The sequence below is a fragment of the Sturnus vulgaris genome, chromosome 7 (assembly GCF_052056855.1).
Source record: "Sturnus vulgaris isolate bStuVul1 chromosome 7, bStuVul1.hap1, whole genome shotgun sequence".
Lineage (NCBI taxonomy): Eukaryota > Metazoa > Chordata > Aves > Passeriformes > Sturnidae > Sturnus > Sturnus vulgaris.
This window is the reverse complement of record NC_142249.1, coordinates 38,244,333-38,255,887: the sequence shown is the minus strand read 5'-3', so window position 1 is coordinate 38,255,887 and position 11,555 is coordinate 38,244,333. Positions and strand designations below refer to the sequence as shown.

General features: G+C 39.8%; 1 protein-coding gene across 10 annotated transcripts in view; it reads left to right on the top strand.

Moving 5' to 3' along the window:
* QTMAN (queuosine-tRNA mannosyltransferase) overlaps positions 1–10,626 on the top strand; it is a 171,253-nt gene extending 160,627 nt beyond the window's left edge. For all 10 annotated transcript variants that reach the window (XM_088168390.1, XM_088168395.1, XM_088168393.1 and 7 more), the window contains 3 exons: positions 1,602–1,672; positions 2,391–2,482; positions 9,440–10,626. In XM_088168390.1, coding sequence (XP_088024516.1) covers positions 1,602–1,672; positions 2,391–2,482; positions 9,440–9,523 — 247 coding nt within the window. In that variant the 3' untranslated portion in view covers positions 9,524–10,626. The remainder of the gene's footprint in view (positions 1–1,601; positions 1,673–2,390; positions 2,483–9,439) is intronic.
* Positions 10,627–11,555: the final 929 nt, after the last annotated feature.

Below are 11,555 nucleotides of genomic sequence, written 5' to 3'. Positions count from 1 at the left end.
CCCATGCAGACGATATGATTAAAAAGCAAATATTTTAACATAACTTAGTGATCTGAGCTATTACTGAAATGTCCACAGTTTCACTCTTTTTTTTTTTTCCTCCTAGATTAAAGAAAACTTTAAAAATCTATTTGCTTTGACATATGACACAATATTTAAGAACTGAAATCATCAATTAAATCACACATCAGAAACATTTCCCTTTGGTAAAAAATATAGTGCTAGACGATGTACACTTTGAAATTGTTGTTAATGTTTAAAATGCAATCTGAAGTGCATATGTTATTTAAAAAAAACAACATAAATTACAAATTTTAAAAGTTTATGAAAAAAACCAGCAGTCATTACTTAGCAAAAGCATTTGCAGAGAAATGTGTCTTTGGGGTTTGTGGATATGCATAGTTTTCTAGCATGAAAGCTGAATGTGTTATTCTTTATTTTCTTTTTTTTTTTTCCTGTTTAAAATTGAGTAGATCTAAAGGGAACAGAGTCCTTTCAGGGTACCTGTAAATAAAGTATCAAACCTGACATTCACATGAAGGTAGCTAAAGCCTTTGGGTTGTCACTGAAAATAGAAAAGGTGAACGTTGACGAGATTTCAGATTTTTTTTTTTTTATTCTGGGGAATGAGAGAAACTGAAGTTAAAAATAAAGTCCTCGTATGGTCAACATGTTGGAGGAAATTCAAAGCCTCTCATAAAATAAACATATTTTAAGAAGTGTTTTGAATTTCACTGTGTAATTTCTGGCCAACAGAAATTACAGTTGTATCTTTGGAGGGACGTTTTGTCAGATCAGTGGTCATTATGTGAAAAAAATAAACTGAAACCTGGATGCCTTTAACCCATTCAGCTGTTAAAAAATGTGAACTCCAAGGGGAACAGCTCTGCTACTGGAAAACTTTGCGCCACAGCGGTGCAATTCTGAAATATTTGGGTTTGATGTTACGGGAGATATGTAAAATGTTCCTTGAAAAAAAAAAAAAGAAAAAAAAACAAGTACAAAGCTTCGTGAGCTTTGGAAAAGGAATTTCATCAGCGATTAATACAATTTATGTCCCAAAAAATGAAGGAAATTATCCAAAGCATGTGAATGAGCCTGGAGCATGCTGCAGGTGGTTCCTGGGTTATATTTAGCTGTAACCTTTTTAGCCTGGGAGTCTGAGGGCAATACCTGCTGTGCCAGGTGAGGGAGGTGTGCGTGTCTGCCAGCACACCCTGGTGTGGCCAACGTGCCCCTTCTTTTCCAGCAGCATTATTAAGCAAAGCCGTCCATACTTCACCATGTTGTTACATGTGTCTGTCTGCTGATTATAAAATGTGTTAAACAGTATTTAAAAAACAAAAAAATGCAGAGCTGCGCTTTGATTTATTCAGCGAACAAAACATATGCTCGCTGTTCTGTTCTATGTAATTCATATGATCAATAAAATTTTCTTTAAAAAGAGCAACTTTGGCATTTAGAAGGATTATGCTGCTGAAGGAAAAAAAAAAAATGTTTCCCTCTTGCTGCATGCAGGCAACCTCAAGGCTCTTGCACGGAAATAAGTTTTTTGGCTGACTAATGTCTATTTTTGTGTATTTGTGATTTCTAATCCTCAGGATCGAGGCTGTGCATTGTGGCTGTTACCCGCTGTGTCCCAAAGCCTTGGTGTACCCAGAGATATTCCCAGGTAGCTGCTTTGTTGCCTATTCCTTCTGCTGAAACGCAATAACGTGATTCCTGCTAAAATCCAAAGTTTAGGAATAAACTTGAGTGAAAGCAATTGTTTATTTGGCAAGCCAACATGTTAGTGTTAAGGCAAATTTTATGTGTTTTAATACATTAGACGAAGTTTATATTTGCCATCTGTTCTTTTAAGATAACACAAAAGCAAGTTTTGAAATAGCATTCTTCATTGTTAGCGTACACATCCCATAATGATAGATTTTTGTTAAAAGGTCACTGATGCTGCAATGGTTTGCAGATTCTTTTTTTTTTTTTATACACAGAAGAGGGGGGAAAAAAGAAAAAAGCCAGACCTGAAAATCACACCAAATTATTTAAACAATTTAATACTTAATAGTATGCAACTGCAGAACAGGATACACACTAATGTAGTACCAGTTCTTCGAAAAATCTCATCACTAAATGTATCACATATGCATTGTGTTACATTAGAATAATGTATTTTAATCACCCAAAGGAGATGTCTAAACAGCACAACTACACAGTCTTATTTAGCATTAAACATCCTTGTGAGCTGAGGTAACCTTATAAAATCATGCTTAAATAATGTAAAACACGAGGCGGCACAGAGCAATATGCATTTTTAATTAGTAAAGTGACTAATATCGAGTGTGTGCTTTGAGGTTTTTGTTTCATTAAAAATGTATCTGTTTTTCCTGCAGCTGAATATCTGTATTCTACACCTGAACAGCTTTTTAAAAGGCTTCAGAATTTCTGCAAGAGACCAGATATTGTAAGGAGACATCTCTATAAGGTAGTTGTTTGGAATAGTTTTAGATGATATAATGCCATATTGAAGTACAAAGGGGGAAAAAAAACCCTTAAAAAAACAACATTTAATTAACATACTAATGTTTAAAGGAAACATGCTAGGGAGGGATATTAGTCGTTACACTAACAAGGATTAATTAAACTAGATGCCAGTTGTATTAACCTAGGTCTTATGAAATACGTGCACTTAATGCATGCTACATGTTTTTTTTAATTTACTGTTTTCTAAAATGACTGTCCTTTACATTTGGACCCAAGAGGCTTATAAAAATGAACCTGGATTAATGCAACTCATTAGTTTAAAAGGAAAATAAAAGAAAGATCCTACAATTATACTAATGAGTATAAGCCTACCTTCCTATCCTAATTTAATCTTCAAAAAACGCAGGTGACAGGTATCAGGTAAGATTTCTGTGGCTTCTGGAATGACTTGAGTCGTTTTCATAATTACAATTATTTTAATTCTTTGCCTTAAAAGGTGTGTTGAGCATTAAAGTTTATTGGGAGCATAATTTACTGGTATTTATCATGTCCCCTTCTTTGCAGTCATTTCTGTAGAGAAAGTCCAGGTTCAGTGGCAAAGTCTCCATTCAGGTTTTGCTCAAGTGTTCAATGCTAGGCCGACTTTCATGTTTTTAAGTGGTGTATTTACACTGATGGGAGCCACACTTTTTTTTTTTTTTTTTTTTAATTTGAATGTAGATGAAGCAGTAAATTTTACATTATTCCAATGAAGAATCGTTACTGCACAATGCTGCTTTCAGAAGAATAACTGCAGTTCTTTGCATGCTGCTTCATACATTTACAGCGGGTTTTGACTTTTACTGTCCTGGGCAGGTTGGATACACATCACCCCTGCACGGCAGAGGTGTTTCAGCTCGTGAAAACCCCTGAATTCAGCTGAAAGTATGAAAGGCTTGGGGGGTGCATGGAAATGCTCCTCGTGTTAACCCTTGCGACACAAACGCGGTTCTGGGAGCGTTCCCTGGCTGTCGCTGTCCAGCCTCACTGTTAATGAGCAGGTCGAGTAATCTTCTCCTTAATTTGGAGTCTCATGCTGCCAACAGAGCCAGCCTCATGCCTCCACCTCCCTCCCTCCCTCCCTCTGGGGTCCAGAAAGTGTTGGGTCTTGCCCTGTTCTGTCTGCCCCTTCCTGCACACACCTAGCAGGAGCAGCGAGGGCTTAGCCCACGCCTTGACCTTTTTTGTGACCTAAAAATAGGCATTTACATAATGATACATCAAAGATGATGTTGTTTCTGCAGGAAACAGTTAAACCTCAAGGAAAAAAAAAAAAAAGGAGAGAACCAAAAATGCAATTTAACACCCAATTTCAAGCTCATTATCTTTCATTGTCTATTAACTTGGCAATGGTTCAGAAGGTAGCTCATAATAGTTTAAAATGCTGACTGAACACTTCCAGTGTTCAGCATTACTTCTTGAGTCAATAGTATCGTAGAGTTAGGCATGGGGGCTTCAAAGGGAAAGCAGTCCTTAAATGTTTACCTTGGCATTTCCCAATGCTTCAAGCTCAGCTAATGGTTGCATTCACATGGATCTTCTCCCATATGGATCCCCAGCTCCCAAACACAGAGCCAAGGCGTGCAAAAAATACTGATATAGAATAGTACAGGTCGAAAATGCATGCACAAGCCCTGTAGGCAAAATGATTATTTGCTTGAAGGATTTTTTTTCTCTTTGTTTAAGAATTCCTTGGGATGATTAGTAGGCAGAAGCTGAAGGTGTTTATCCTCTGCCCCTCATACATGGGGTTTGCAGATCTTCTCAGTGTCAGTGCTGAACCTCTGCAACAGGTAGCAATAGAGCTGAGTGGGGGATTGTTTTAAAATGAGGGAAGCAGAGCCTAATCCAGCACCTGTGAGCACCAGAGGAAATATCCCTGTTGTCTTTAATAGGCTTTGGATCAGCTTGGAGAATACTGTTAGAGTTGTCTTTTTGTGCTTACACCCACGTACACTTAGTCTTCCTTCACAGTGGACCATCCACAAAACCTCCTGGAAAATGCTAGCTTAGAGCTGTGCTTTTAAGGTCATTCCAGCTGGAGTGATGCTGATTTGTAAGAGAGCTGAACAGAGTGAAATCCTGAAGGCTAAAGCACTTGCATTGTATTTTCACTTTTTTTCAGATTATTATTAAGCAGAGATAATATTATCTCTGCTTTAGTGGACTAGAAAAATGATCCCAGCACAAGAGTCTATGCTAACCAGCTCCTTGTCATTCAGAAACCATCCTGCCATACTCTGCATTGAGTTTATCAAGTATCTGTGAAATTTTGGAAGTAGAAATGCTTTAAAAGCAAATAGTGCTTTTCTTTGCTGATTGGGGATTCTGCTCCACAAGTTGAGAAGTAATCACCTTGGCTTATCCTTTTACATATTGTTGGGATTTTATTACTCAGGATATCTATAATAATTAGACAGTGGCTAATTAAACAGGCAGTTTATTCCTTCAGATGTCCTCAATTCTTGTGCTGACAAAATTAGTGGCAGAAAAAAGATAAATGGCAGCAGGGCAGTGGACATAGGGAACATCCCTGTGAAAATGCACACACCAAGGCATTGAACTGTAGTAGCTTAACTGCACGGAGCAGATTCATGCTGGCAGACTTTTAAAAATGTTCATAATGTAAGCACCTATGGAAAACCTTTCCAGATGATGTATTGCTCACCCTGAGTATTCACACAGCACTCAGGGCTGGCTCATCTGCATTTCAACCTTGCCTTCTGCCAGTTATTAGCAGAAGATTGAGATGAGAGGGAAGCAAATCTCATTTGTTATCAATTATTTGTTCTGTTCCAGTTTCATGGAATCAAACTCTAGTTCTGTGTGGTTTTGTTTGCCAAAGTAAGCACCGGAATGAAGCAAGTAACAACAGCAGGGCATTGGTCAGGGCACACCACAGGACCTGTTAGTGCCCTATCTAGTAGATTTAAATTTAAAATAAAATAAATAAAATAAAATAGGGCAACGCATTTGTTTCTGCATTATTTTCTTAAAGTTTACCTTTCAGTTTCCTCACTTGAGTTTCTTAATTTAAAACAGCATGTATAAAGAGTATACAGTGGAAAGGGACAAGAAGAGTTGCCAAAAGCCAGGCATGGAAGGAGCTGACAACTTTAAATAATCTCTCCCAGCCCTCCCAGCTGAATGAGTGCTGGTTGACATGCTGTCAGCTTCAGTTCCTACAGAAAAATCCTACTCTCACTCATGCTTGTTTAATGGAGAAAAGAATTTGGCCCACTTTCTGACATTCATCTTCTCATTTCCATCACACTACAGAAGCTCACCTGCCTATGAAAAGACACATGGCGTGATTTTTTTCTTTCTGACACCACTGTAGAAGGAAGTCTGCTGAATTCAAAGGGATTAAACTGCTGTAAAATCAAATTAAGATCCCAGTTAGACCGTAGACATCTGAATTGTTTCCAGTCTCAGGATTTGGCTGTATAGGGCAGTTCTAACAAAACTTTCTTTTTTTTTTTTTTTTTTTTTTTTTTTTCTTTCTTTTTCTTTTTTCTCTTATTTGAGATAAAGCAGCATCTTGGGTGTTTCAGGGAAACGTGTAGAAGGGAAAACTGTTTCTGGTCCAGCTTTCATATTTAGGCAAAGCTAAGGAAGCAGCAGGAGGCATTCTCAGTGTAAGATACAGGGCATTGGGCACGTGAGGATGCAGGGGAGCCTGATGCCAGATGTCCCATCAGCCACTCAGCCCTGTTGTTCACAGTTCCTGTACAGACCATGAGAGAGCCAGGGATGGTCTCTGCCTTTATCCTTACCCAATACCCAGCAAAACTCCATGAAAAATTCATTTTTTCTCTAAGCAACCTGGTGGAAGGTGTCCCTGCCCATGGCAGGGGCTTGGAACGAGATGGTTTTTAAGGGCCTTTCCAACCCAAACCATTCTATAATTCGATGATGTGTTTATGATGGTGTTTAAATAATTTCCTTAATTAGCTCAGGTTTTCCCCACCTTCAGTTGTGTTGTCTCCTCGTTCTGTAGCTGGTCACCTAGGAGCAGGAGCTCCCCATCCATCTTTACTGTACCATCCATTATTTTATAAACATTTGTCAAACATTTACAGTATCCCAGTCTTTCCAGTCTCTCCTTGTGAATGTTATTCCATGTTTATATTCTAATCTCTCATCATTCAAGCCGTTCTGATGCTTGAGAGCTGTTTTTGTGCTGGTGTGATCATTGCTTTAGAGAATTCTGGGCCGTGCCATCAGTTTATGTGATGTGTAGTGCTCTGATAATTCCCAACCTGTTCCTTATGGAGCCAATCCTACTGTTTACTTTTTAATGGTGAATGTATATTGAGCAGATGTTTGCTTACAGTGTTCTCCAGATCTTTTGTCCCGGGCTGATAAAGTTAATTCAGAGCTTTATAGGGTATGCAAATAGTGCAAGTATTTCCATCCATCCTGCTGGCTTTCTGTTCATTAGCAGAGCATTTTTGCAGAGTTAAAAAAGAAGGAATTGTATTGAATTTCTGCTTTTACCTGGCTAGCATTAGGTGCAGGTCAGAAGGAGGTTAGAAACACAAATGAGAAACTTGTATTTGCCTCTAGAGCCGCTCAGTTTCCTATGAACGTGATTTAAAATTGTTTCAGAGGTGGTTTAGATCTGCTTCTCAGAGTCTGTGGGGGAAGGTTACAGGAACTCTGGAGTGCAGAGCTCTGTGTCCATGCTCTGCCATCTCTGTTCTAGTGCTTAGGCATGTGATCCTAAGGAAAATAGGTAAAACATAAGGATTTTTTTAATGTGAAAGAAAACTTCTATTACTTATTTGGAACACAGAATCACAGACTAGTTAAGGAAGGTGCCTCTGGAGGTCACCAGCCCAGCCTCTGCTCAAAGCAGGGCCAGTTTCAAAGTAGGATCTGACTTCAAATTTGAATTAAGTTGCTCGGGGTCACATCCAGGTTAGACTCAAGTCTTGACATTTTCATTCCCTGTGTATAGCTGATAAAGTGAAACCCCTCTCTAGCTTAGGGGTTTGCACAGGTGGGAAGGTGTCCTGGGCTGTGGGACGCAATTTAAGCATTTTGGGTGAACCTTAGGTCTTCCAGTACCTGGTAGAGGGAGGTCAGCCTGGCTAACATGGATCCTCACTGTGGAAGAAATGAGCTGGGAGAAAGGGAGCTGGAGTTGCCTAATTTTGGGATCCAATCATAGATAAATGGATATATGTGCAGATATGTGTGTAGGTGGCCTGCACCTGAACTTTTCTCTGGGCTTGTCTTGCTCTTGGCTCTCAGAGGTAAATATCCAGGAGACTTCAGCTCTCTGAAAATCACAGAATTATAGAATTGTTTAGGTTGGGAAAGACCTTTAAGATCATTGAGTCCAACCATTAATCCAACATTTCCATGATCACCATGTCCCCAAATGTTAGTCTGTAGCTCACAGCAGTTCGCTGCACTTGTAGAGTAGGACTAAAGCAATTATGGGGGCAACTTTCAGCATAAACACCAGGACTCGGAACTTTTTATTTTGACAGTATTAGATAGCTTCCAGGGAAGTTTTAGAAAGCAAATGAAAACTGGCAGATGAGCCACAGCCACTTCAAAACAGTAGATGAAGAAATGGGTCAAAGGAAATAGGAAGAAAAGTTGCAAAAAGCATGAAAACTTTTTATTTTCAGTACAGTTTGTTCAAATTACCTTGAGAAAAAAACCATGAAACTGTTTTCCCGATATTATAGTCAGCCAGTGTGTTCTGAGCCATCCTATGCAAGATACTGCATAGATATTTCATCCAAAATGTAATGTTTGTTTTTTTTTTAAAGACAGCAAGAATAAGGTGAGATTTAAAAGGCAGAACAGACCAGTTTGGTCAGGGAAATACTGTTACTCTGCTGAGGTGTATTAAATTGCTCTGCCTTGGGCCTCACAGTGCACCCAATTCAAAGCAACAGTCTCTTTTGATGGTGGTTTCCAAAGGTGCTTGCAGTTTGAAAATTGAACTTCAAAAATAATTGCTACAAACTGTTTTCCACCTTGATTCTTCCCCCTTACTCACTTGCAGAGTGAAGGAGCTGGATCACAGAGTAGATCTGACCCAATGCAAATTGCTTCTGTAAATCATTCCAGTCTTGCCTGCCAAATCACAGGTTTTGTGTGGAAAATTAATTTCTAAATCTTGGGTTTGTTAAGGTGATTTTTTTAAAAGTGCATAAAATCTACACTAGATCAATACTGTGTGCTTGAACTCCAACTGTCCTGAAAGAGCCAGTCTGAGTGGATGAACACTTCTTATTAAATTCTAAAGGTTAACTCTGAAGTCTAATGATGGCAGAGTAGATATTAAGTGCTTCAGTTCTGATCTTAGGACACTAGAAACAAGTTGATTATTTAATGAGAAATACTGTCCTGCTTCTGACATTATGCTGTTTGTTCTTTAAGGGAAGATAGTGCTTTATGTGAAAACTTTGCTTCTTTTGATCTCCACGTATTTAGGAACTGCTGATGGAATGATAGTGATGGAATTTTATTCCTTGAAAAAAAGGAATGTCCGGATCTTTGCAGAGTTATCACTTCTCAAAAAAAAAAAAAAAAAAAAAAAAAGGGATTTTCAAGTAAAGTCCAGAGTGATGGTGATCTAGCAGAACTCCTGCTGCCTTGTGGTTCGGGCATGTCTGAGGGTGAGAGGGGCACATTGGTCCCTGAGGATGTTCAGTCCTTGACGTGTGCACTGGGACCAGCAATAAAGCAGAGGGAGCAAATAACCTGAGCCTGATGACCAGCTTACCTGTCTTTAAAAAAAAAAAAAAACAAACACTGAATTCACCCTGTTTTTAAATAACACCACATAAATGTTCTTTGACCAACTGGCTTCCACCCCTCCTGAAATCCTCCCCTCGTTTGTGTCCCAGCCTCTAACACGGCTCCCTGTGCTTCTCTCTCCTCTTCCTCGCAGGGCGACACGGCCGGGTTTTCTTGGGCAGCGCTCGGCAGTAAATTCAGGTCTCTGCTCGCAGCAGAACCGAGGGAAGATTTGTGACAGATGGGGCTAAGTCACAAACTTGCAGCCTCAGGCAGAATTGTGGAAGTTTCCAGAGTGTGCCCATATTTACCTGATCAGAGAGAAAAGAAAATCTGCAGAGGAAGCCGAGCCTGGCTGCTTGTCATAGCTGACACAGAGCCATCTGCCACAAACCTGTGGCGGCTTCAGATCTCCAATCCCTGCCACCACCCCAGCTCAAATTAAATACAGATTCTTAGAGACGTTATGATGGTTACACATGTCCTCGGCATCACATGCAGGAGACTGTTCAAAAAAAATATGTGGCCTGTTGTGTAACCGCACTCATGTATCCCATATGTGGTGCCACATTGAATTTCCGGTTGAATCTGTTTTTATCCTTTGTACTGGATGACATGGTGCCTGAATTCTTTCTTTTCGCCGACACGATGGCAGCCAAGCTGCAGCTTCAAACGCTCACACTTGGCTGAGTTTCTACCTAGGTTGCCAGGTTATCATTGGAGCCTTATTGTGTCCTCAAAGGGCCACAGGGCCTGAAAGGAGGATCCGAATGCTGCTGGACTAATTGGGCAGCCATCTCTGGGTTGTTGGGAGGCAAAGGGCTGCTTGAGCACTTCTCTCTCTCTCTTTCTCTCTTTTTTCTTTTTTTTTTCTTTCTTTTTTTTTTTTTTATTGCAAATTAATGACTCTCTGGCAAAGGGGTTTTTAAGTGAAGGTATTAATAAGGGGTCTGGCAGGTAATCCCATGATTCGTGGAGTTACATTTGCATTTAATTAATCTTAAAGAAAGCTGAAAGATAAACAGCTGTAATTCAAACTAGCATGGGAAATATGCTACATGGTGCCATCTATCCGATAAAATGAAAGCCGAGACACTTGTTTTATTTCTCTCAAGGATGGAGAACAAACAGATAACAATCAAAATACTTCCAATAAAAACCAGTAGTTTAAATGTAATGGCAGTTCATCAAGAATCTTTGCATCCAGTTGCAAATACAGTCTTTTAAAGATAAATCACTTATGATTCCAGCAGTCAAGCCGCAATATTTGTTGATGTAAAATGTTTTGAAGATGTAGATTGTACAATAAATTTTTAATAAAGTGCCCACTGCAATTTTTAATTAGCATATCTCATTCATGTATAAGTGTGTACATCTATCTGTATGTTTATCACCATGCATATCCTTGTGTCAGAGTCAATGAATGCAATTGTGTCTTTATCTGATGAAGTAGAATTTGGTTTGCAAGTGATAAGAAAACCTTATGGCAATGCCAAGATTGTCAACTCTGCTCTGGGAAGAAGCAGGAAGAGGACTCTGGGTAAGGTGTTATGATGTGAAGCCTGGTAAGATTGTCTTTGCAGATAGGTGTGTAGTCTCAGGTTCCCTTGGATCAGGCAGGGTAGCTCCTCTCCCTGAAAGAGGTGAAAGGTACAGGCTGGTCCCCCTCCCCACAAATGTCTTTGTGACTTTTGACACCATCAAGAAGCTGAAATGTTATTTTTCGGCATGAGAGAGAGCATGTGTTACTTCTTGTTAAAATTAACCCATGAAGAAATGAAAACCAACACCGGGAGACCCAATGGAAAGTTTTTGGTTGTTCTCCTAGCACTGCAGAGTTGTAATTTTGCAGTTATCATCCCTCTGCATGCAGGTTCCTCCTCCTTTCTGCTCAGCCAAAGCCCATCTTGGCTTTAGGCACTGCTGATGGTTGGGTGGATGTGGTCTTCCCAAGAGCATAGATCTGGTGGTCATCCCTGCCTTGCACTCCTACCAGAATATATCATAGATGTTAACCAATCACACCTTGCACCAGCAAACTGGAATATTTTTTGGCTTTACTTCTGGGGAAACTGAGGCATGGTGCAGTTGTAGCAAACTGCTTCAAGTATCACAGTGAGTCATCCTCCAAACCAATAAAAGGGGAAGAAGAGATGCTGTAATGCTGCACTCGGGCTTGTGGTGAGCAGACTCAAAACATCAAAGCTGTGTGGTTTGCACTCAAAGGCTCCTGCTGTCCTCAGGGCACACCCTCATCAGCCCCACGGCCA